The 26612-nt window shown below is 44.5% G+C and overlaps 1 protein-coding gene across 7 annotated transcripts in view; it reads right to left on the reverse strand.

Annotated features, from left to right (window-relative positions):
• MED15 (mediator complex subunit 15) overlaps window positions 1–26612 on the reverse strand; it is a 67802-nt gene that overhangs the window by 24148 nt on the left and 17042 nt on the right. For 6 of the 7 annotated variants that reach the window (XM_080919574.1, XM_080919573.1, XM_080919572.1 and 3 more), the window contains exons 2-5: window positions 20893–20980; window positions 7453–7504; window positions 5165–5194; window positions 2553–2765 (exon numbers count right to left, since the gene is read on the reverse strand). In XM_080919574.1, coding sequence (XP_080775700.1) covers window positions 2553–2765; window positions 5165–5194; window positions 7453–7504; window positions 20893–20980 — 383 coding nt within the window. The remainder of the gene's footprint in view (window positions 1–2552; window positions 2766–5164; window positions 5195–7452; window positions 7505–20892; window positions 20981–26612) is intronic. The other variant, XM_080919575.1, reaches the window with a different exon arrangement.

A 26612-nucleotide genomic window follows, 5' to 3' on the forward strand; every position in this document is an offset into this window, starting at 1 on the left:
GTCTAATGCATCTTTACCATCTATTTTCATACTGTTCTGGGTCTTACACTACAGGTACATCTCTTAAAATGTAATAGAACTTACTTCTTAGCCTGCTGATCTGAGTTTAATTCCCAGAACCTACATTTTGGAGAGAATTGTCTTTTTTAAGTTGCCCTTTGACCTTTATATATGTGCTTCTGCTTTTCTGTTTTATTTTAAAGATTCATCTTTAATTGTGTGTGCATGGAGTAGGGTTATACATGAATGCAAGTGCTTGCACAAGCCAGAGACACTAGAACTGGAATTATAGGCAATTGTGACCCAGTCCACATAACTTGTGTCTCTGCAAGAGCAGTGCATGTTTTTAACTGCAGAGCCACCCTAGCAGCCTCTGCTTTTCTGAGTCTCAAGGGTCTATCTGGGTAACTGTACTGAACTTTATATGTTGTTTGATTGTTTGTTGCTTTGTTTCTTACTATTTTTCTAATTGCTTTGAAATTTATAAATTATTTCTATTGTTTTATGAATAATTTTCAACTTATGACATATAATTGGTAATATACTTAAACTTTTTACACTTATTTAATTGGGGGATACATGCATACAATGGCACATATGTAAAGGTCAGAGGACAACTTACAGAAGACAGCTCTCTCCAAAACATAGGTTCTGGGGATTAAACTCAGGTCTTAGAAGTAAGTTCTTCTTACTAATACTTTATTTTCTAAATTAATTACCCCCTTACAGTGCTAGGGACTGAACTCAGGGCCCTGATGACTTTAGGGGTTTTCAAACACCAAGCTGAATAGTAGCCTCTATTTCTGGCACAATCTCTGACCTAGGCTCTGACCTTTTAATGACTCTGGTTGAAGACATGAGCGTGGCTAAATGCATGGAAGTGCTTACAGAAGGTGTAGGAAAGACAGAACAGAAGGCACTGACACCTATTCCAGGTGACTGTAGGAGGCACAGGTCAAGGGCAGGAAGGGAACGTAGCTGCCTCAGAGCACTACAGGGTCCAGAAGTCCAGTAGAGCAGCCCAATAAACTAGAACAGAGTGAGAGAACACTCTGGAGCTGAGAACAGAGTGTGGGCCAAGGTCAGACTGGAGAGAGGATATTGTTAGGACAGTGAAGCCTCTCTGCCTAATGTCTGAAAAATAATTTACTTAAGACAAATCCTTAGGAGTGGATTATAAGACAAATCACATGAGTACTCTAACCCCAACACTCCAAAGCAATCTCTTACTGTAAAATAGACAGGAATATAACAGCACAAGCTTATAATCTCAGCAGCCCTCTGGAGACAGAGGCAGCAGCACTGAGCAAGTTTAAGGCCAACCTGATTTTACATGGCAAGTTCCAGGCCAGCCAAGGCTATATAGTGAAACTTTCCCCACAAACAAACAAACAAATTCTCCAATGTAGCTGACTAAAACCTAAGTCCCAGCCAGGACAACTCCATCTAGAAATTAGAGCGGGTAATACAGAGAGATTTAAGTATAATGAGGATTTTGGTTTCTTTTTTTAAAAAGGGAATATGTTTTCATTTTAATCTCAGGTATGAGGTGTGGGGCTACTTCAGACTGTCCCCAGCAGCTGACTATGGTCTGCCTTGTGCTCTAGCAGCTTCTGCCACTGCAGACAGTTTTTTCAAGCATATGATGTTTGGAATCCAGGGAAATTTCAGAGGATCCATAAATGCTAGAGCTTCATAGGTGGGTGGGTGGCTGCTGGTTAGATACTGTTGGCTGCTATTTATCAAGTCATCTGAACAATGAGGAGAAATTAGATATCCTGATGATGAAGATCAAACTTACCCCAAGGAACTCAGGCCCCTTTCCTACCCCTGACTTTATTCTGGGATCTCTTTCTCCTGTCTCTCACCTCTATCCTTCTTTCTCTTCTAAAAAAGAGGGGTAGGGAAGGGTGGGAGAACAAAGAACCAACAAAGTAGTCAAAAGTTTGGCTACATGTGAGGAAGGCAAAGCACCTCCTTCAAAAAGAGGAGCCTAAAAGAGGAATGAACGACTTCAATTCAGTCAAGACTGACCATGGGATAAAAACAGCCACAGACACCACAACCTGAAGGCACACCACGGGGCACAGAGTGCAAACACATCACTTATTTGTGTCCACAGACCTTAATAAACAGTTCCTGTTTTATCCTGTTTTACTGATAAAACACACCTTGCTGCTACTGATGGTGGCACATGCCTTTAATCCAGCACTCAGGAGGCAGAGGCAAACCTGAGTCTGAGACCAGCCTGGTTTCAGGACAGCCAGCACTACAGAGAAACTCTGTCTCTAAAAAAACAAAAACAAAACAACCCCATCCCTCACTCCCAAAAGTCCCCATAAGTTTCCAAATGACCAAGTCTGTCCTCAGCAGCACCGCCTCAGCTAGTAGGCAGGTCACTACTACTCCGCTAAACTTAGAGAAGGCTTGGAGAGGGCCTGGAGCACCCCCGTGCATATGACAGAGCTACCTGGGCTCCTCGACACTTTCCCATGAGCACTGAGAGCACAAGAACGCATGCAGTGTCACCTGCCAGGGAGTGCAGTACTTACTCGGTGGAGTTGCCGTAGACACCACAGCCATGCCATGAGGGGCCATTCCAGAGGTTCCAGGGGGTGGCTGCCCAGAGAGGGGCAGTGGTTGTCCCATAGCGCCAAGGCCACCCATCCCCCCCAGGGACTGTCCTGGGCCCCGAGGAGGCATGCCAATCCCAGCTGCTCCTGGGGTGGGTCCACCAGTAAGGCTCTGCAGTGCATTCATGGGGTCTGTGGGAACACAAGGGCACAACATCGTGAGGAAAGGAACCCAAACTGGGTAATCTCACAGGTAAATGCCTCTCAGGACATAGAAGACCCCTCTCTCTTTTGTGCTTGACCCATTCAAATTCCCAAGTAAGTAGGGGTTAGAGGCTTGAAATTTCCCAAATGTCTGGGGCCAAGTCTTGGAACTGCTGGAACATGAGGCTGAGAACCAGAGAGCACACTCCATGTTTCAGTCCAGCCTGTGTCAGTGTCCTAATGTGGATTTCAATGGAGCCCTGTGATGTGCACAGCTACACTGAGGATGGGCTGAGCCCTCAAGCTCAACCAGCAACCAGGCGCTCCTTCTCTGTCCAGATCTCCTATGGGGTTAGCCCACAGCAGACTTCCAGAGACACCGAAGTATGAGGCCCTTCTTCCCAGCAGGCAGGAGCAAGCGTCTAGAGTTAGAGAAGCAGAAGGCGAGGCAGATACCCCCTAAGGAGAACACAAGTAGGCTCCACACAGCATTTTTGCAGCTGAGTCTCTACAACAGCACTGAAGTGGAACTTTCTGGTTTCTTTAGAGACTCAGTTGTATCATGTGATGCTTTTCGGGAAAGAGAGGATGCTTTGCTGAGGCAGACACTTGAGAGGACACATGATGTTTATAGGTATAACCCAACAGACAAGGAACTGCACTCTTGCAAGGGTTCACCTTTGCTGGTCTTCACTGATCTTTGCTTGTTGTGACTTAATGGAGAACTTCTTGTGACATTCCAGCTACTTCTGGCCGCTTCCATGGACACCTACCAATTTGACTGAGCCTGTGGTTTCTTATGGATTGAGTGGTTGCTACTGATTGTGTTAGATGTTTGCTGATTGGACTGATCTGCCACTAACTGATTGGTGTTTGATATTTTGGACTGGACTGTTGTTATCCTGACAACAAAGATTGGCATTGCCCCGGAGAACTACCGATGAACAGGGTCACATCCCCTTTGTCCTATAAACCATCTTTCCCCACTACTTTTAGTCAGTGGGCTAGAAGGATGGCTGAAGCATTTAAAAACCCTTATTAAAGTAGGTTTTGAAAATCTAAGCCTACATACTACTCCAACACAGATCTGAGGCCAGGAGCAGAGTATCAGAGCAGGTAAAGGAGTATGGGAAGGCTCCACAGAGTGCTAAGGCCTCAAGACAACAGTCAGTTCAGTGAGCAATGCCACAGCCAAGGACAAGGAGCCAGATGCCATCATCACAGTAGTCTGAACTCACAGCAATTACTTATAGACAGGTATCTCGCCTGGCTGGTCATCTGGCCATAGAATTGGGTCGTGCAAGGTGAGCCTATGTTTCAACAAAACAGAGGCAAAGCATTTTTCAGGCCACATGAATTTGACCAGTCCTGGGCTGGGGAGCTATTTAGGCTTAGGTACTTATAGCTCCAGGCCTAGGAGAGGCCACAGAGATACACAATCTTTGATGCTAGTGAATACTTTTTGTTCTTTACTTTTTTCTTTTGGTGGTGGTGGTGGTTCTGCAGACAGAGCTCAGTACCCTGCACATGACAGACAGGCAAGCACTCTCTCCCAGAACCTCACACACCCTGACAGGCTGAAGATCAGTTGGTGAGAGTGGACTGGCAAACCCCATGATGGCAGCTCAGAAGGCAAAACCCAGGGTTCAATTCAATGGACACAATTTCCCTTATATGATAAACCTCAAGATTAAAACAGAAAGATTTCTGAACTCACAAACAATTTTGTAACTTAAGAAAGTGAAAATGCTGGGTAATGGTGGTGCACACCTTTAATCCCAGCACTCAGGAGGCAGAGGCAGAGGCAGGTGGATCTCCAGTTCAAAGTCAGCCTGGACTACCGGGTGGGTTCCAGGACAGCCAGAGGTACACAGAGAAACCAAAACAACAAAAAGAAAGTGAATACAGTTGGCTATGGTGGTGCACATCTCTTGTCCCAGTACCTGGGAGGCACAAGAGACAGATCTCTTGATTTGAGGCCAGCCTGGTCAACGTAGAGTTCCAGGACAGTCAGGGTTACATAGAAAGAACATGTCTCAAAACACATACACACCCTCCCTCAAAAGAGAGAAGCAGAGAAAGTGAGTTCCCACAGCTGTTAGCTATGACATATTACTATGAGTTATTACACTATGCTACAGTGGTTCGAGATAATGTAGCAAAGCCTTCTAAATAAAACAAGATGGAAAAGCACTGGGTTGTCTTCAGTCTGCAAGAAACCAAAGGGTGGAGTCGAGACTGGGACACAGCTGACCAGTGCCACCTCACCAAGATCTTTTGAATGCTCCTGTCCAATAAGTGGCTGACCCATACACACGAGGCACACACAATCTCATTTCTGCCACACCATACAGGAGGGTGGAAATAATCTCAAAAGCAAGACTTACCACTGACAGAAGCTTGGGATTTCTTGTTATCTACAGAGAAACACAAAGACAAAACCCAATGTAAACAGTTTTGCATATATATACATTTTCCCTGAGTAGGTCAGTTCTGCAGGTACCTGACCAGAGGTCATTTGCTAAACTAAACTGACCTTACATAGAAACAAGGTCAACAGAACCTAGAGCTTCAATCCCAAGGAGCTACTGGTATGCTGGTAACTACAAAAGAGAGACCTATTCCCAGCACTATTGCAAACAAAAAGAGTCTGGGAGCAGAGTGGGCAAAGAAACTTGGGGTCCATCTTAGTGAACTGTGCCCAAGGCTAGCACAACCTGAGCTTGGAGACTCTCAGCTGTTTCTATCTTCCAAGACTCAAATCCGGAGTCACAGACAGGAGTGATAGGAATCCGTGCTAGGGCTGAAAGCACAGCTCTGAGAACTCAGGCATCTCCACCTTCAGCTCACTCTATTGTGACATTATCTCATTTTCTAGGTGAGGGAACCTACATGTTGCTATCTGAAGTTGCTCAAGGCTGGGAACCATGTCTCCCAGAAAGAGTATCCAAACGACTAGTTGTCCAGAGCTTCCTACTTAGCCCCTCCATGTGAGCCCTGAGGGCTGTGTCTATTTCAGGCCACGATCCTAAAGAGCTGGGCATGGAAATCCATGCCAGGAGACCCAATAATTGTTGTATAGATCCTTAAGTCTCTTCCCCTACATGTTTTAAGTTCTTGTTGAGTCTTCCTTGCTGGCCATTCTGACCATTCAAGCAAAGCTTAGTGTAGAGTTGGGCTGGAGAAACAGTTCAATGATTGTGCCGGCTAGCTTTATGTCAACTTAACACACAAGCTATAGTTGTTTTGTTTTGGGAGAAGGAACCTCAATTGAGAAAATGCCCCCACTAGACTGGCCTGTGGGCAAACCAGTGACATTTTCCTGATGATGGATGCGGAAGGGCGCAGCTCACTGTGCACAGTGCCAGCCCTGGGCTAGTGGTCCTGGATGTTTTAAGACAGCAGACAGCAGGCTGAGCCAGTCATTAGAGCCAGCCTGTGAGCAGGACTCATCCATGGCTTCGCTTTAGTTCCGACCCTGATGTTCTCCGTGATGATGTTACCTCGAACTGTAAGACAGAATAATGCTCTCCTCCCCAAGTTACTTTTGGTCATGTGTTTATCAGAGCAGTAGACACTGACTATGACAGTGTTTAAGAACATGAATTGCTCTTTTTCTCTATTTTGAGACAGGATTTCTGTGTATTTCTGGCTGGCCTCCAACTCACAGAAATCCTTCTGGCTGTGCCTTTGCCTCTTGGAGTGTTGGGATTAAAGACCTAAGCCACCACACCTGGCTAAGAATGCACTCCAATAGCAGCAGACCAGAGCTTGGTTCCCAACACCCATATCTGGTACCAGGGAACCTGATGCCTCTGGGCTCCATGGGCACTGGCACTCACATGTGCATACCCCATACAGACACACACACATAATTTAATAAATAATAAAACAATCTTTTTTTAAAGGTTGTGTGTAGTAATTATCACTGTGCCTTGGAATTCACAATGTCATCCCCTACTCTTAGTGGCCTGACACTGAAGCTGTTACTGCAACTACACCCTACATTCTGTCCCCAAACCATGTAGGAATTAGGATGGCCCCATCAAGGTAAGCCTGTCTAGTGCTTATACAGCAGATATTCAGTGCTCACCAGCCCTAGTGTCCTTCACAAGCTGTCTGTGGCCACCCAGAAGCACCTGGTGTACCTCTGCCTAACATAAGTGTGCTAAGACTCTTGCTCCAGGAGGTTATGACAACTCACATCTGAAAAGCCAGGGAACTGCTTGCCAGCAAATAGTACCACAACAGTACTCACGGAGTTAGAGACATCATGAGGTAAGGGGTCCTCAGTACAGCAAAGAGAGGGAGCAGAGACTTGGGAACTGACTTTAACAATGCCCTGTTTAATAGAAACACACAGTCCAGGCCTCCTAGGATTAACAAAATCAACTTTTAGGGAATGAAACCTCTGTTACAAGGTAAACTGCTTACTTAAGAACTACCCGGAGGCAAATGCTAAATCTTAACAAAGGATATGGAATGGGCAATCACTTTAAATCACTTTGAGACCCGAATTTGAGGCCTAGGAAGGTGGGGAATCCTGAAGCAGCGAGAGAAACATGCAATGTTCCAACTCAGGTGCTGAGCCTGCCTTGAGAGTTCCTACTACACAGCCACAAAACAAGACTGTCGAAGCACCCACAATTACCCACTAACAGGAACAAGTACTTACGAATATCTCGGAAATGGATAATGAGTCGGGCCACAAGGGAAAGATATTCATCCTAAAATTAAAAACAGAAGTACTTTAATCCCACATAGAGAAGCAAAGACTTTCCCTTGCCACCCCTTGATAGCCCAGCTACCCAGCTGAGTTTCATCCTTCAAGCTTTGGCCTTTGAAAATGCCTGAGATAACCACAGCCACTCATGCCCATTGGCTTCCTCTGGAATCCATCTCTCTAGGGGAGCTGTCAGTGATTTTCCCCTGCATTAAGATTAAGAAGGGTGTAGAGGGCTTACACCCTAATATAAAGAGCATGTTGGCTAACAAGTCCAGGGGCCACAGAGCTGCAAAGGCATCTCCTGCAGGAGGACCTAACTGAAGACTACCTGAGAGACCAGGATTGCTGGTGCAGACAATGCCAGCCAATGGGGAACTGCTGTTTAGAAGAGATGCTTTCATGGGACCAATTGGGTGCCGGTGGAGGGTTTTAAAGGAGCTTGTAGCAGTGTTCAGATGAGCTTGCTGTGGCATTTTTTACTTATTCCCAGAGTCAGTGTGAGGCTCTGTTGTTGATTCTGTACCACCTGACCCCCAAACCCCAAGGGCAGGTAGGATCAGGTAGCAAGTAGTCGAGGACACAGGCAGCACCCTCTTATTACAAGGTAGTCAATGTGTAGTGCCTAAAGCCTCGGCCGAAGGTCATAAGTGTGCACCATTGGTATGTCAGAGCTTTAGCTTTCTACGCCAACACTGTGGTAGCCCGTCCCTGCTGATGGGGCAGGGACACACACAAATCTGTGTAAGTGTTCCAAAACAGAGATATGGTCCTTCCTTCTCCAAAGCTCTCTAAAATGTCCAGGATGACTGAGGATGCTCTTCTGTTAGTTGCACAGATGAGAAAGATGTCTCAAATGTAACAGATGAAGACCACTACCTGAAAGGCCTCCCTGTGCTGCCCCATTCCAGAACTACCCAGTGGGGCTTGCTTCTGCTGACTGTCTTCTAAGGACACTCACTGCAGTGTTGTAGGGAAATCACTACCATAAGTCTACCCTGAGGCCAACAAAGAAATGCTTGATTTACAATCTCATGTCATCCATCTCTCCCTCTACCGAAATGCCCTCGGTCTCTACTGTTTGTATGACTGTTCCACAAATCATCTTGGGACTGACGAGATGGCAAAGTAAAGATAAAAGATGAAGATGAACTGAGTGAGTACTGGAAACACAGGACTGTCTACAGCCGTTGCCTATCTTGAATAGGCTCCATTCATCACTATTTCCCAGCTAAGGACTCAGCAGGGTAAGAAGGGGAAGCTGGGGACAATCTGTCACTAAGGGGTAGGGTCAGAGTGGGAAATGAAGCACAGTTGGAAGAGAGGGACATGGAAGAGGTTCTGGGTACATTTCTGATGCCTCATCAATTTCTGACTAGAGACGATGGTGAATGAAATCCCCAGAATCAGAGGTCTGTTGAGGCTTAGTATCCAAAGTATGATCTTGTGGTGAATGGGGGATAAGGGATGCTTGGAGCCGAAGAATCAAGAATGGAAATGAAATTGCCAAGGTCCAGTGGAAAAGAATCCTAGAGCCAGGCAAGTACTTTTGCCAAAGGCCTGTACTATCTCCTCAGGTTATCTTGAAAATAATTGGCAGGTTTTTTTTTTTCCTTAAACCTACACCAATGAAAGACATGACTAGAAGGAGTAGGTTCCAGAAGGAATGGCCTATGCTTACTTAGACCCAGGACACAACAGACTGAGCTCAGAAGCATGTCCCCAAAGTCTTTTCCACACAGAGACTGGGACAAAAAAAAAAAAAACTAATTCCTGGAGCCAGGTGGGTAGCCACACCATGTTGAGATGCCCAGCACCACACTCCTGACCTACAGTATGACAGCTATTAAGGTCCAATTCAGCTCTATAGATCAGGAGAGACTGATGTGGCACAGAAAGCATTTAGTTACAGAGCCTTCTCACATGCAGAATACATTCCTGGGCATCTAGGAACACGTTGGGGCTATGTACGGATGAGTTGCCATGGAGACTTTCTACAGACCTCCACTACTGTCACTGAGCTCCTGACCCCAAGACTTGGTAGCCTTTGCTCCTTAGCTGCTCACTTCAGTTGTAGGCATTGGTGGCCTAAATGACCTTCTCATAGGTGTGAGCATTCCCAGCCTGTGTTCCTTCATCTCCAAAGTCCTCAAAACTTCTAGGAAGGCTGAATTATCTCTATTACTCTACTGCTCAACATCAAAATTTGATGTGTTCAGGCTACACCCACGTCTGGATATTATGAGACTATAATAACAGTGCCAGAACCAGAGCACACATACCTAAAAGGTACAAAGTACCCGGCCCAGGTATAGTGTCAGCCTCACAGACTTTCAAAAATACCCACTAGTTCTGTAGAAAGAACAAACAGCAGAGGCCTAAAACGAGCTCCCGTAAGAAATCAGAAAGGAAATGCCAATATGGTCCCTCATTCTGCATCACATGCTACTGTGGGTAAAAGACTTGAGGAACCTAAACACAGTTATAAAAATCAGCACAAAACATGCTCAAAGTTAGACGAAAGCACAGGAAAATGTCAATATCAGGAACCAGGCAGAAAATACCTTTCTCCAAACATTACATTACTGGTTTGCATTCAGAAAGCATGTCAAGTTTTCACACCTGAGAAGATGAAACCAAAAGAAACACTCAAAACTCAACAGAAACAAATGAATACCAAGTTGTTGGCAGAACAGTGTAGAGAAAAAGATCTTTTAAGTGGTCCTTTTCTATGAGAGAAGAAAAACCAAGACCAAAACTGCATCAGTTGCCAGTGGAAAGAATATGTACACAAGCAAAGCTGCAAAAGCATCTCAAGTTTAACACTGATCACATTTGGTCACTAGTGGAAACTATATGCCAATGATAGGAGAAGGCTGGGCACTTATATTGTCCTAAAACATACATGGTCTAAGATGAAAGACACTTTCAAACAACTCTCGACTGAAAACATCAAAGGGAAGTTATGGAGGTTTACTCATTATTTCAAAAACATGCTGCTTCATGGTTCGGTTCACAAGATGAAAAAGCAGGAAACAGACAGAAGCATGAGCTCAAGACGAGACTGGACTATGAAAAGAAGAGGAAGAAAAGGAATGTAGGCAGAAACAAAACTAAACCAGCCAACTACAAACAAGAGAAATGAAGGTCAGCCCCCAACACAGAGCCATGGGACTCGAAACCTGCAGTCCTTTACTGTGCCAGCCGAAGGAAACTAGTAACTCACCCGACTGCCCATTACAGAGCTCATCAAAATGCACACAAAATGCAGGTGTTGGCTTTTGTTTTGAGACAGGCTTCTGTGTAGCCCTGGCTGTCCTGGAACTCACTCTGTAGTCCAAGCTGGTCTTGGACTCAGAGATCTACCTGCCTCTGCCTCCTAAATGCTGGGATTAAACGTGTGTGGTGCCACACCCAAATGTAGTTCAAGATGCTCAAAATTCAATTCTTTGTGACTGTTCTACTTTACATACAGACTGTTTATCACGTTATTAAAACTCACTTTCTGGGGCTGAAGAGATGGCTCAGTGGTTAAGAGCACTGACTGCTCTTCCAGAGAACCTGAGTTCAATTCCCAGCAACCACATGGTGGCTCACAACCATCTGTAATGGGATCCTCTTCCAGTGTCTGAAGACAGCTACAGTGTGCTCATATACATGTAATAAATAAATAAAATTTTTTAAAAAGAGTCGCTTTTTGTTAGCATGAACATTCCAATTTTATATGATCAAACAATACTGCTAGATATGGACACATTCTGTCTATCCACCCATCAGTTGGCAGGCATTTGAGTTGTCTCTATTTTGGGCTATTTAAAGTTATTACTTTAGTTTGTATATGGGTGTTTTGCCTGCATTATGTCTGTGCACCATGTGCATGCAGTGCCCAAGGTGGTTAGAAATGGGCATCATATGCCCTGGAATTGGAGTTAGCAGTGTTGTGAGCCACCACCTGGATGCTGGAATGGAGCCCTGGTTCTCTGCAAGAGCAGACAATGCTTTTAAGCACTGAGCCATCTCTCCAGCCCCCACTCTTGGCTTTTATCACTGATAATATGGACACATAGCGCACAGAGTGGGCCGTTACTCTGAGTCGTCACTTTAGCGCTTCCCATAGCAGCGGCACCGGTTTACACTCCTCCCAGCAACGGATGAGGGCTGCTTTCTCCATAGTCTGTTAACACTGCTTCTAGTCTTTTTTATTTTTAAATAGGGGTCTTGCCACATTACCTTGTTTGTGTCAAGTCATCCTGCCACAGGTCCCAAGTAACAGGGATGTGATGGTTTGCATATGCTTGGCCCAGGGAGTGGCACTATTAGAAGATGTGGCCTTGTTGGAGGAAGTGTGTCACTCTGGGGGTGGGCTTGGAGACCCTCCTCCTAGCTGCCTGTGGATGCTTAGGCTTCCTTTGGATGAAGATGTAGAACCCTCAGGATGAAGATGTAGAATCTCCTGCACCATGCCTGCCTGGATGTTGCCATGCTCTCACCTTGATGATAATGGACCAAACCTCTGAACCTGTAAGCCAGCCTCAATTAAATGTAGTTATTTATAAGACTTGCCTTGGTCATGGTGTCTGTTCACAGCAATAAAGCCCTAACTAAGACAAGGGACTACAGGTGCATCACTACCAGAAATTAAATTCCCAACTCCATAAATTTTCTTTAAAAAAAAAATCACAACCATCATAATAGGTATTGACTGGTATCTCACTATAGTCTGGAGTATCGTTTTGTTTGTTTGAGGCAGGGTCTCACTATCTCAGAATTCTTGACTGGCCTTGAACTTGTGGTAATTCTCCTAGCTTAGTCTCCCAAGTGCTAGAATTCTAAGTGTATGTCATTATGTTTACCTCTAACAGTGTTTATTTTTTAATTTATTTTATCTATTATGTGTGCATGTGTGTATCTATAGCATATGTGGCCACTTTGTGTCACTGTAGAGGTTGTCAGAGGACAACTTTTACAAGTTGGTTCTCTTGCACTGCTTTACCAGCTTTTACCCACTGAGCCATCTCACTAGCCTTAACCATTAGTGATGGTGAATATCTCTTCATGTGCACATTGGCCATTTTATACCTTCTTTTGAGAAATATCTATTCAAATCCTTTGCCTATTTTTAGGGTTGTTCATATACACTAAAGAGTCAATCCTCACTAAATATTATTCATATTTTCCCGATGCCTGAAGTTGTTCTTTCACTCTTTTGATGTGTCCTATAATCCACAGAAAGTTTGCATTTTGGTTAACGTTATAAGTATGTGGGTGGACACGATACAGATATGCAAGTAGTGGTCAGAGAACTTACAGGAATTGGTTCTCTCCGTCGACCATGTGGTCGTAGGGACAGAACTACGGTTGGTCAGGCTTGACAGCAAGTACCTTTACCTACTCAGTCATCACTCCAGCAGTCAGAACTGCCCGTTTTTTCTGTTGCTTCTGTTTTGGACATTGCAACTATAAGGCTGTTGTTTATAGCTAGGGATGTAACCTGCTCATCGCACAGTGTTTGCCCACATGCACAACGCCTTGGCTTTAATCACAGGCACTGTGTGGTAACATAAGCCTGTGAGTAAACACAGAGGTTCAGAAAATAAAGGCTGGGCCTGAAAAGGGATTTGGTAAGGGGGGTTGACAAAAGTGACTGTCCAAAGGGTATAAAGCCATTCCTCCCCTTAGAGTTGTCACAGCAGCTAAGGATCGCTGGGCAGCAGGAGCAATTGGATTCCAGTATTTATTGTCACCAGTCCTTCTGGATGACACTAATAAACACTCCAGAAACTGAAGGAAAATGCCATAGGTGTTCATATTTAATGAGTATCACTTGGAGTTTAGAAGTGTTTACAGCTGGCTCCAAGAACCCTGAAGCCAGAATTGTAGAAATAATGAGATCAATATGTGACTGAACCCATTGCTAAGAAACTACAGGAGAGTTTAAGACATACTGTCACATTTACTGCTGCCTTAAACACAGAAATTTAGAATTTAGCTCCTTGGTAGTATGAAGAACACAGACTGCATAGAAAGAAAGAAAGAAAACAAGGAAGGAAGGAAGGAAGGAAGGAAGGAAGGAAGGAAGGAAGGAAAAAAAAGAAAGGAAGAAAGAAGGAAGGAAGAAAGAAGGAAGGAAGAAAGAGAAACATAGAAAGATAGATGATAGATAGACAGATGATAGACAGAGATGATAGATAAATAGACAGACAGACAGACAAACTGTCTCTTATCAGGCTCTCAAGAGCATTGACCTGAGTGCCTCCTCCGTCTTGTGCTTTGTTCCTACCTCTTCTTTTTTTCTATGCTAGAACACCTAAGCTCATTCCTCTTGTGGGCTAGGGCTTAGAGGAAAAAAAATGGATTGACTGTGTCTATGAAATTATGTGTCAAATATAACCAGCCTCAACCATAAAAGATCAGATAAGAAGAAAACAATTATTTCCCATAAAGAGCCTTTTCCTAAGATGAATAAATAAACTGGAATGGCAGGGGCTGGGACCCTTTAAGGACTGGGAACTTAGAAAGCTAAGCTAGTATCTATTTTAAGAATTATTGGTTGGGTGGTGGTCGTAGTGCACACCTTTAGTCCCAGCACTCAAGAAGCAGAGGCAAGTGGATCTGAGTTCAAGGCCAGCCTAGTCTACAGAATACGTTTCAGAACAGCCAGGACTAAGAAGAGAGAAACCCTGTCTTGAAAAAATCGTTTATTTTGAGAGACAGTTTCTATACAGTACTGGAGTGGGGCTGGCCTGGAGCTTACTATATAGACCAGGCTGGCCTCAACGTAAAGAGATTGGCCTGCTTTTATCTTGAGTGCTGGGACTAACAGTGTGTACTATCATGCCAGCTTTATTATATTATCTTAAATGTATGTTAATATACACTATAGAGAACCCAATCAATAAACTTAGAATTGTTAACTCTAAAATTGTCTTCTCTCCATGGGATCCTTTGTCCTGTATATACATTCTTCACAGCTTAAAAACAGAGAACTGGCAAAGTAACTCAGTGGTCAAGCACTTGTCTAGCATGTAGATGATCCTAGGTTCAACTGCAATATGGGGGAGCACAATACATAGACCATTTCAAATTACTGTCACCTTGCCTCCTATTATTACCCTAAGTCCTAAAAGAACTCATACTATCTCATTTTATTTTTAGCCATGTTGCTATGTGAAGGGTGGTGCACGAGTGCAGTGCCAGCCCAAACCAGAAGAGGGCGTTTCCTTCCTGGAGCTAGAGTTAACAGGTGGCTGGAGCTGAACTCAGATCTGCAGGAGCTCTTTCTCAAAACCCTTATTTTACATTATGTGTCTCTGTGTGCTTCTGTGTTCACAAGCATAGATGCTCATGAGAGTCAGATGAGAATATGAGATCACCTGGACCTGGAGTTGTAGGCTGTTGTAAGCCACCCAATATGGGGGGTGGGAACTGAGCTCAGGGTAAGTAAGTGGAGTATCAAAAGATATATTCAAATGGGACAGGAAGCTGGATCTTAGGCTTTTTGTTGGTTCTTTCAGACAGTCTTGTTCTCTAGACTACGTGGTACATTCCTGCTATGCATTCCTGATGCCTTCTCACTAAATGGCAGGCCAGAGTGTCTGAAGCTTCCATTACTATCATGGCCCATCACCCCAGATCTCAACCAAATTTCCTCCCTTATAACCTCCTTTAGACAGAGAGGAGTCCGACTTACAGGTGAGGACATCAGGGGTAAGTGGGTCTGAATATTTTGTGGTTTGGTAGATGGAAGATAGCAAGAGACATGGCTATGATTGTCAGCTGTGACACCCAACCCACAGTCACATCCCTACTGTCCACTAGCCTGGGTAGGGAATTAAAACCTATGAGTCCATCTGTAACTACTTATAATGGTTAACAGTGATACAGCCAGAAATCACCCAAGAAACCGCCCCGTGCGCATGTCCAGTGCTTATCTAGATTAGGTTAACTGAAGCAGGAAGACCCATCCCAGCTGGACTGTAGGTGGCACTTTTCCTTGTGCTGGTGTCCTGAAAAAAGCTAGCTAAGTACCAGCATCTGCTGCTTCCTGACTGAAGCTGTAGTGTGCCACATGCTGCCAAGACATTCTGGTTATGCTGGACTATATCCCTTTCAGCTGTAAGCGAAACTAACTGTTCTTTCACAAGTTGCTTTTGGTAAGGTATTTTGTCACATCAAGATAATCTACCACTTCATAGGGCTGAGTGGGGAATCAGATGGGCTCAAATATTTTAAGTACTCATAATATCATGCACACCACTTTAGATTCTGTAAATCAATCATGAAACCTGAGGGGAGCTTTACACACAAGCCCCACAGTGGAGGCCTGTGTATACCACCAAGCGAAAGTTTGGTACACACTTTAAGACAAGAACATTCATGGCTCTCCTTGATTCTATACTTTACAGCCAGAGAGCTTAATGAAATCCTGACTTTCTTCAGGTGTGGGTGCTTCTGGACCTGCATGCTTGTCAGGATTTCAAGGAACGATCATTCCCTTCTTCCACAACTAGAAAGGTCCTCGCTACAATAATAGGCACCTACCTCCATGGGGAAGAGCAGGTAAAAAGAGGGCAATCAGATGCCAGTGCTCAAACACACTGTCTAGAAAAACTACAGATTTCCATGCATGAAGGCATATGCCTTTAATCCCAGCACTTGGGAGGATGAGGCAGGTGATCTCTGTGAGTTTCAGGCTAATCAAAAGCTTCATGATGAGTCCCTGTCTCAAAAGAATCAAGACAATATATATATATATATATATATACTGGCCAACACTGCTCTCACAAACTGTTCTCTCCTCGTTAGTCAGGGCCTCCTTGTGAGTTAGGGCATTAGACACTACTCTAACAGTCAGGGTTAGAGTGAACTACACTGCTGAGGGGCTGAGCTCTAGCACCTCCTTTGGTACCTACAGCCTATTCCTCAGCCACTGGAAAGCTCTCTGAGATGACTAGTCTCTGTGGTGGTTATGCAATAGTCACTGTGTTCCCTGGTCCAAACTGATCACACAAAAAGGCAGAGGCAGCTTCTCTCTGCACCTCCTGCATTGGCCTTTAACTTCTGGTATCCAAAGAATGTCTGAGGGCTTCTGAAGACTAGAAGCTTCCATCTCTTTCCTCCAGAAACACAAACAGTGATATAATGAAGTCTCAGTTACGTCACTACTGAGTGATCCTGTGAAAGTCACGTACATTTAAGGCATGGAGAAGTGCTAGGAAATCCCAACCACTCCAACTCCAGACCCACAGACTCAGGGGAACCAAAGGCTTATTCCTTTAAGCCACTAAGTTTTAGACTGATATAAGCAAGCTGAATAAAAAAACTTACATTTTGGAAATAAATGGTTCAAGTAAGGTTTTCGTTGTTATCTTCTGGTCCTGTCTATCTATCCCTACCCCCAACTCCTACCCCAGCTGTCTAGAACTCATTATGTAGACCACACTGGCCTCAAACTCACAGAACTCCACCACCTTTCTCTGTTTCTCATTATTAAAGGTGTGCACCATTATGTCCAACTTCAATTAAGTTTTTATCAAAATTCCTTTAACTGTAGCCTAGAACTTAAATCCCAGCATTCAGGAGACAGGCAAACAGATTTCTGTAAGTTTGAGGCCAGCCTGCTCTACCTAGCTCCAAGACAGTCAGTGGGTTACATGAAAGAACCATATCTCAAAAACAAAAGTTCTAATAGGGCTGGGGATATACCTCAGTGATCGAGTACTCTGCCTGAGTACCTGGCAACAGCAGTAACATCACACCACACACACTCCCATATCCCAGATATTTGCAAATTATATGATCTAGATATCCAAATACATATTCAAAACAAAACAACAACAAAACACTGGGGCTGGAGAGATGGCTCAGTGGTTAGAGCACTGACTGCTCTTCCAGAGGTCCTGAGTTCAAATCCCAGCAACCACATGGTGGCTCACAACTATTTGTAATGGGATCTAATGCTCTTCAGGTGTGTCTGAAGACAGCTACTGTGCACTATAAATAATAAATAATAAATAATAAACAAACAAACTAACTAAAAAGATCAACAACAACTCAATTAAAAATGACCTAAGGATAAAAATGGACATTTACCTCAGAATGTTTACAAATGGCTCAAAAGTACTACAGACGTGTGACATCACCATTACTCACACAAACAGCAATCAGGAGCACTGGTGACCACTTCTCACACATATAGCAAAGACAATGGTGAATGTTGGGGACAACACGGCCTTACACAGCTTAGAGGACAAACCTACTCCATCTTGGGACTGATCTCCATCAAGGGCCTAAGAACTTGAACTACAGCTGAACCCAAGCTGCACCCAAGTACCAGAAAGGACCCCACGGCTTGTCCTTGGTCCATACCCCAGAGTTACCCCGAAGCTACTTCCTAGCAACAGCCAGTCAAGAGCAGTCTGATTGTTTCAGATGTACTTTCAGACTGTGATTGTTCATGGTTTTGCTTCAGAGCACCCACCACTAGATGCTTGCAAGGCTGGAAACCCTGTTAGCTTGCTCTCTATTTCCTATACAACCTTGTTGCCCTGAGGGCTTGGGGCTTCACCCGCGGGTCCTGCTGCATCACAGTGGGTGGAAAGTGAGCCCAAGCTTGAATAAAAGAGACTGTAGTGTGATAGCATCAGGATGGGCTCTTTGGTGGCCTGCTGGGGCTGTGAACTGGCACAGCAAAGCTACTCCAGAAAACAGTCTAGAAACTCAAACCCCAGGTATGTACAGAGTTTTTGTTTTCCCAAGAGAAATGAAATAGATCCTAAAAACAAAGAACTAGTAGATGAAACCAGGTGGTGGTGGCACACTCAGAAGGCAGAGGCAGACAGATCTCTGAGTTCCAGGCCAGCCTGGGCTACACAGAGAAATCCTGTCTCAAGATGACAACCACAACAAACCCAAAATCCTAGTGCATGAGTCTTTAAAGTAAGTCATTATTCACGATAGCCCCAAATGAAAGAATCAAATAAAGACTGATTCACCAATACACAGAAAATGACACAGCTGTCCAAGATGGAATATAACTCAACAAAGAGAGAAATCAGGGATGGTAACAGTGGCACACACCTTAAATACAGAAGCAGGTGATCTCTGTTGAGGCCGGCCTAGTCTACAAAATGAAATCTTGCCTTGAAAAGAAGAATCAGCCTGGTTAATGTATGAACCCTGACAAGACTGTGCTATGTGAAAGAAGTTACACAAACCAACTCATGCTTGGTTATGCTGATAAAGCAAGTTCAAATGGGAAAGTCCACCTCGATGAAGTAAGCGGGGTTGTTGGCAACCAGAGAAACGGAGCATGACTGCTAATGCCTACAAACTTGTACAAATTCTCTAACCTTATTCTGCAAAACTGAATTCTGTATCTCCAGTGAGTGAGCGTGATACACCTTAATTCAATCTTAGCAATGCTTTGAACACGAAAACAAATGTTATCCATGCACAGAGAAGCCCACAGCTCTAGAAATGTGCTTCCATATCCTTGTACCTCACTGTCTGTGCTTTCATATCCTTGTACACTTACTGTCTGTGCTTCCATATCCTGTACACACTCACTGTCTGTGCTTCCATATCCTTGTACACTTACTGTCTGTGCTTCCATATCCTGTACACACTCACTGTCTGTGCTTCCATATCCTTGTACACTTACTGTCTGTGCTTCCATATCCTTGTACACACTCAGTGTCTATGCTTCCATATCCTGTACACACAGTCTGTGCTGCCATATCCTTGTATCTCACTATCTGTGCTTCCATATCCTTGTATGCACACACTGTCTGTGCTTCCATATCCTGTACACACTTACTGTCTGTGCTTCCATATCCTGTACACACTGTCTGTGCTTCCATATCTTGTACACACTCACTGTCTGTGCTTCCATATCCTGTACACAATCACTGTCTGTGCTTCCATATCCTGTACACACTCACTGTCTGTGCTTCCATATCCTTGTACACTTACTGTCTGTGCTTCTATATCCTGTACACACTCACTGTCTGTGCTTCCATATCCTGTACACACTCACTGTCTGTGCTTCCATATCCTGTACACACTGTCTGTGCTGCCATATCCTTGTACACACTCACTGTGCTTCCATATCCTGTACACACTCACTGTCTGTGCTTCCATATCCTGTACACACTCACTGTCTGTGCTTCCATATCCTGTACACACTGTCTGTGCTTCCATATCCTGTACACACTCACTGTCTGTGCTTCCATATCCTGTACACACTCACTGTCTGTGCTTCCATATCCTGTACACACTCACTGTCTGTGCTTCCATATCCTTGTACACTTACTGTCTGTGCTTCCATATCCTTGTACACTCACTGTCTGTGCTTCCATATCCTGTACACACTCATTGTCTGTGCTTCCATATCCTTGTACACTCACTGTCTGTGCTTCCATATCCTTGTACACTCACTGTCTGTGCTTCCATATCCTGTACACACTCACTGTCTATGCTTCTATATCCTGTACACACACACTATCCATCTCTATTTAGATTTAACTTCATTTTTGCCATTTTTCATCACTTCTAAAAAAATAAATATATTTTATTTACTTGGAGATGGTCTCACTTGTAGCCCTGGCTAGCCTAGCTTTTGATATGTAGACCTCAAGTCCACCTGCTTCTGCCTCCTTTGTGCTAAGATTAAAAGCATGCACCCAGCTTTAAGTTAAAATTGTGTGAGTTTAGGGGTAGGGTTGGGGTAGAGGTGGAGTGTGATGCGGTGGGTAGGGATATGCATATGTTTGCAGGTGTCTGTGGAGTTTTAGGCTGTTGTGAGCCATCCTACATGGGTTCTGGGAACTAAGCATGAGTCCTCTCTGAGAACAGTATGGTCTTGTAACTCTAAGCCATCTTTCATAGCCTCTTGTTTCACCTCTAATCTCCACTCCTGAGAACTAACATACTGGAAGAAGGTCACATAAAGGCCATGGTGCTACACCAGCCTGGAAATTCTTCTCCAATTCTACCTGGGAAGTTCCAGCCTCAGCTTTTCCAGCACTGGCTGCCTCCCTAGACAGAGAAACCAAAGATGAGTCTAGACTCCTGCCTCAGGATGTGTAGCACAAAGACAGCATCTCTTTTATAGGAGCAATGGGATCCAAGGAGCTCCATGTGGGAATCACAGGGCCAACTACCTTCATCTGTCATGGTCAGTAATAAGGCCAGGGTCCGTGGCAGGGCCTGCAGCCTCAGTGCCAATCTAGAAGTTTTGACTTTTCCATGGACACATGGGAGGTTCCAGCAGTATCCAAAAGCAGCAAGCAAGCACTTCCCAATCTGGGATCCAACTGGAAGGGGCTCAGTATCAGCAACACACTCCTCCTGGAACTGCTCTGCTGGGGACTCTGGCCAGCAGGGTCTTACCCGGGTCTTGGCCTTCAGGAACACATGACTCTCCATATCCTTGCTAGATTTACTGTGGGCCACACCAGCTTTTCTCATGGCATCCTCACTGAAATACAAAAGAAGAGACGTTTACAAACACTAGCAAACCTACCCTGGTAGACAGGTACTGTCCCTGGGGAACCAGCCTGGCTGAGGTCTTAGGGAGGAATCAGGAAGAGGCACTCAGGATGGCCAGAGCTAAACAGAGAAAAATGGCAGGGTCATAAGAAGGGTGAAAAGAAAAGGTAATTACCATAAAGAAAAGAGAAGCCCCTGGGCTTAAAGAACAGGGGGGGATGGGGGGACGTGGGACTGTCCCAAGAGATTGTTTATAACCAGCACTGTCAATCAGGTCAGTGGGTGGCTAGCCAGCCTCATTTCTTGACCTGTGAGTGCCCTGAGCCCCTATCCAACTGTACACTTGAGTACTGTGAGACTGCAGCTGTACATTTCTCACCTACAAAATGAACAGTCCACACAGATCACATCCCACTGCCCGTAAGGCAAGAGTCTGTGTGTGCCAAGTCATGTCTTCCAAACAGGATCAAAGAGAGCAGCTCCAACTTCTAACTCCTGAGAACAACAGGAGCTAGTACACCAATGTAAAACAACAACACAACATCAAAACACATTTTATATACAGATATAAAAGAACTATCCTAATAAAGGCTCTATTTCACACTCTAGCGGAAAGAGCTATGCACATGGGCCAAACGGAGCGCTAAGAGCACACACTGCCTCCCTCTACCTGTACACACAACACAGAAAGAACAGGTATGGGGCTGGAGAGATGGTTCCGTGGTTTGTTGCTCTCTTAGGACTTGAGTTTGATTCCCAGCACCTACACAGTGGCTAACAACCACTTCTAACTCTAGTTCCAGGAAATGTGATATCTTCTTCTGCCTCTGAGGGTATTCAAACTTGGTATTCAAACACTCATACACATAAAAAAATAAGAAAATAAATATTTTCTAAAAAGAAAGAACAGGTAGGTATCTGCTAGAAAGAAGCATATTACTTGGGGCTATGAGGCTACTGTCTTGGTCACAGCTTGTCTTCTTGTGGCACTAGGTTGCTTGAAAACTAATCAGCAAGCTGGGGACTCTGGGCTTCAACTTATAGTGGGATAAAAGTCCAGTCCAGTTGGTACTCAAAAGCATTCTGACCCCCAAAACACAAACCGACTCAGTCTAGTCACTAAAAAAATAGGTGTGAACTACAGCACCTATAAAATCATAGAGAACCACATATAGAAATGTCAATGAGATACACCAAATACATCATAGGCAAAGTGAGATGCTCAGCAGTTAGCACTTACTACACAAACCTGACAACCCTAGACCCACGTAAAGGTAGCAGAACCATCACTATAAATTTGCCCTCTGACCCTAACATGCATGCCATAGCACACTCATAGTCTCTCTACCCCATAATAATTAATAGATTAAATTACATATAAAACATTACATTGCTGGATCCTTTACTAACAGCATGTCTGGAGTTCTGGCTCTGGCAAGGTGGCAGCAGCAGGTGCCTGTTTGCAAGGCATACAGGTGTGACACACATATATGAGAAAAGGTCCCTGGAGCCACAAGAGACATGAGAATAATTAAGTAGAGCAGTACCAAGAACCAGCCCAGCCCACAGGAAGTATAGGAACACACAGCAGCAGTGGGGGCACTAGGGATCCAGTGCAAAAGCACTGAGGCTGCAAGGCTGCACTGGAGATGGAAACACCACCTGATAGAGGATAAAATTCACTGAGATGAAACAGACCTGTGTCCCAAAAGACCTACCTGTTCCTCTTCCTGCCCTATGGCAGGCACACAAAAGGAACAGAGAGGTGAACAGCCACAGAATTATAGTAAGAATTTAGAGATGCAGAACAGTCTACTAATACCTGGTCCCAAGAGAGGTTAGCAAGTCAATCACACACCTATTGATGAATAGCACACCCCCAACATCCATGTGGACACAGAAAAAGGGAGCAAGCACAGGTGTCTGCCAGGGCGCACAGATGGGCTCTGTGTCATCACTAAAGGCTAAGCCAGACTCCTAAGAGGGTCCTCCCAAACTGCTGCCGAGTACTTTCACGACAACCAGTTGACACAGCACAACCTTAGCTCAAAGATCCAGGACATAGCATACTGTGACAGCTTTGAGACAGTAGGAAACAAACCACAATCAGTGACCTGGACAAAGAAATGTGTAAGTAGGCAAAGTGTACCAGTGATATGGAATTAATGTGCCTTCCAGTGAGAAATCACCAAGAGTGCCTAAAAGATTAATAAAGGAAACGGGAGAGGATCTGGTTCTGGCTAGTCACAAAAAGGATTCAGCACAGAAGAGAGCAGGACATTCTACCTGTTTATATCGGCCTTGGGCTTATATATTCCACATATGCTGTCATCTTTAAAACTCCCTCAGGTTCCAGCTTACACTCTCAGCAGTTTAAACAGAGAGGAAACTACAAGCCTGGGCACTTGGGCAGATGGGTATTCCACTCCTTTAAGTACATCAGTGTTGTTCTTCCACGGTTGTTACCCAGGGTGAGAATTATGGCAGAAACCCAGCAAAATTATGCTTCTCCTAAAAAAGACCATAGGGAACTTAAAAGTGAATCAAGACCTAATAGTGCTTGAGACCCTTTGCTACTCCTGTGAGCAGTCCTTCAAAAGCCTGTTCTTTGATGTGGGGATGGGCTCTAAGGGACAGTTGGAAATCGGGGCTGTCTCCTTTTGTTATGGGACTAGAAACTAATTGGAGCTGAATTTCAGAGAACAATCATGAGCAGAAACTTTCTCAGCAACCTTGCACTTGAATTACAGTACAGAATTTTCATTCCTACAGTTCCTAACAAGTCGGCTGGTGTGTTCCTGAGCTTCCAGTAACACTGGAAGCAGTGTTCCTCAGCAATTCTTTCCTTTTCTTACTTCCTTCTGTTTTGTTTTGTTTTGTTTTTCTCAAGATAGGTTCTTTCTGAGTAATCCTAGCTCTACTGGAACTTGCACTGTAGACTAGGCTGGCTTCAAACTCAGAGCTCTGCCTGTCTCTGCCTCCTGAGTATGGGATTAAAGGTAAGCATCACTGCTGGCTTCTCAGCTAAATTCTTTTTTTTTTTTTTTAAGATTTATTTATTTATTATACAACTACACTGTAGCTGTCTTCAGACACACCAGAAGAGGGCACTGGATCTTACTCATTACAGATGGTTGTGAGCTGGGATTTGAACTCAGGATCTCTGGAAGTGCTCTTAACCACTGAGCCATCTCTCCAGCCCAGTAAAAATTCTTTATAGCACCAATTTTATTACTTTAAGTTTCTTCTGTATCACCAGATACCAGGGGACATTGCCATAGGGTGAGTTCTACCCTCTCAAAAGAGTAATACTACATGATACAGATGGTGTGGACACTGATTGTTAGTGACCCAGAGTTTGAAGAGCATCTACCTAGCTAAAGGGCAAAGATAATTCTACTCTGACAAGTCTGAATATACGGGGGGGAGGACATACCATGACAACACACCACACCACACCACAGGGATGGGACACAACCTCAACTGGAAGAAGCCAAGTCTGCTGTGAGCTGTGCAGGGCAATATAATGTTCTGCTAATTTTGCATCTCATTTGCAGTGTCTGCAGACAGACTCTTATATTTAATAAACCCAGATGCCTTGATTGCTGTTTTCAATCCCTCAAACCGCATTTTAAATCTGTTTTTGCTCTTATTTCTAGTCTGAAGATCACTCTCCATAAAGCAAAGCTAAAGAGTAGAATGGGAAGCGGGTAGGCACTTGGCCTTCTTTTATCTTGCACTTTGTCCCTAACAAGCACCTTACCCCTCCAGGTCTTGGGTGTGGCCCTCAATCCAGATTCTTAGTTATGTTTAGGTCCTCCCTTACAGTGAGACTACAGAGGCTGGGATCGGTTCTAGCCCACACTGGGACATACCTAGCTGCTATCTTGTCCCTTTTGACCATCCCGAGGGTGGCTTTACCACCCCCTGATCCCCATTCTACTCCCAGAATGCTTACCAAGCACACTGACACATGACTCCTGCCTCCCTTGGGGCAAGGCACTAGGCCCCTTTCTTGCACCATCCAATTCTCCTGGCCATAGCTGCTTTGATGTCCAGTTTAGAATGGAGCCTGATGAATCATTTTGGCCTAGAAATCCCTTCACAAGAAGGGTTGGAAGATGCCCTGACTTCCACAGCTGCCCTTGGACTGTGGTATGTCTGAATCATTAAGAAACCCTGCCTTGGGGGTGGAGGATGGAGAGATGGCTCAGCGGTTAAAGAACATTCACTGACTGCTCTTCCAGAAGTTCTGAGTTCAATTCCCAACAACCACATGGTGGCTCACAACCATCAGTAATGGGATCCGATGCCCTCTACTGGTGTGTCTGAAGACAGCTACAATATACTCACATACAATAAATAAATAAATCTTTTTTAAAAGAAAGAAACCCTGATGGAACTGGGCATGGTAATACAAGCCTTTAATCCAGCAGTTTTCAACTTGTAGGTCTCAATCCCTTTCTGGGGGTGAACTGACCCTTTCACAGGGGTCACATATCAGATATTTACATTATAATCCATAACAGTAGCAAAAGTAGTTATAAAGTAGCTATATTAGTTATAAAGTTGTGGGGGTCACCACAACATGAGGTACCATATTAAAGGGTCAGACAGCATAGGGACAGTTGAGAACCACTGCTTTAATCTTAACATTCTGTGGGGCTGTGCTGGGTGGATCTCTGTGAATTTGAGGCCAGCCAGAGCTACTTAGCTGTGCAGTGTGATGGAATCCTCTAAAACTTCCATCACACAAAATATTAGTCTGCCCAGATGAGGTACCAGTGAGTTCCTGCAGCTCCTTGAGGAAAAGACGCCCTCATCAGACTGATTCATCTGGGGTATCCTCAACAGTGGGCCACTTTATCACTCTAATACAAAGGACCCTCCCATGGCTGTGCTAACAAACAGACTAGTCTTTCCTCCAGTTCTTCCCTGATCCTCTTTTCCATGCCCTGTTCTAAGGGCCCTAGTTATCACCCAAGGAATCCTTCATAGCTCTCAATTAGGACTCTGACTCAACTTCATTACTGTCCTCCACCCAAGGCAATACCAGACTCCTTCCTTGGCTTACCTTCTTCACACTGCTGAAGGGAAAGAGTACCCACTCTCTGGTCGGATGGTGTCTCTCTCCCTCCCTCCTTTTCCCTCCCTCCCTCTCTCACTTTTCTAAGATGCATTTATTTCATGTATATGGGTACATTGCCACTGTCTTCAGACACACCAGAAGAGGACATCAGATCCCATAACAGATGGTTGTGAGCCACCATGTGGTTGCTGGGACTGGAACTCAGGACCTCTGGAAGAGCAGTCAGCGCTCTTATCCGCCGAGCCATCTCTCCAGCCCTCCTCTGGTCTCCTACAGATGTCTAACAGAGAAAGATTTCCTTTTCCCTTGGTTGTCAGAAATTACCATTCTGAGCTCAAAAAAACAGACAAAAAAAGGACCCCCTTTATTGTTTTGTTTTGTTGGTAATGGTGGTGTTTTCAAACAGGGTCTTTCTATGCAACTCTGACTGGCATGGAGCTCGATCTGTAGACCAGGCTGGCCTCAAACTCAGAGAGCCTCCTGCCTCTCCTTTTGAGAGGGATTACTTGGCCTTCTTTGTTGTTGTTGTTTG

The sequence above is a fragment of the Micromys minutus genome (assembly GCF_963924665.1).
Source record: "Micromys minutus genome assembly, chromosome: 7".
Classification (NCBI taxonomy): Eukaryota; Metazoa; Chordata; class Mammalia; order Rodentia; family Muridae; genus Micromys; species Micromys minutus.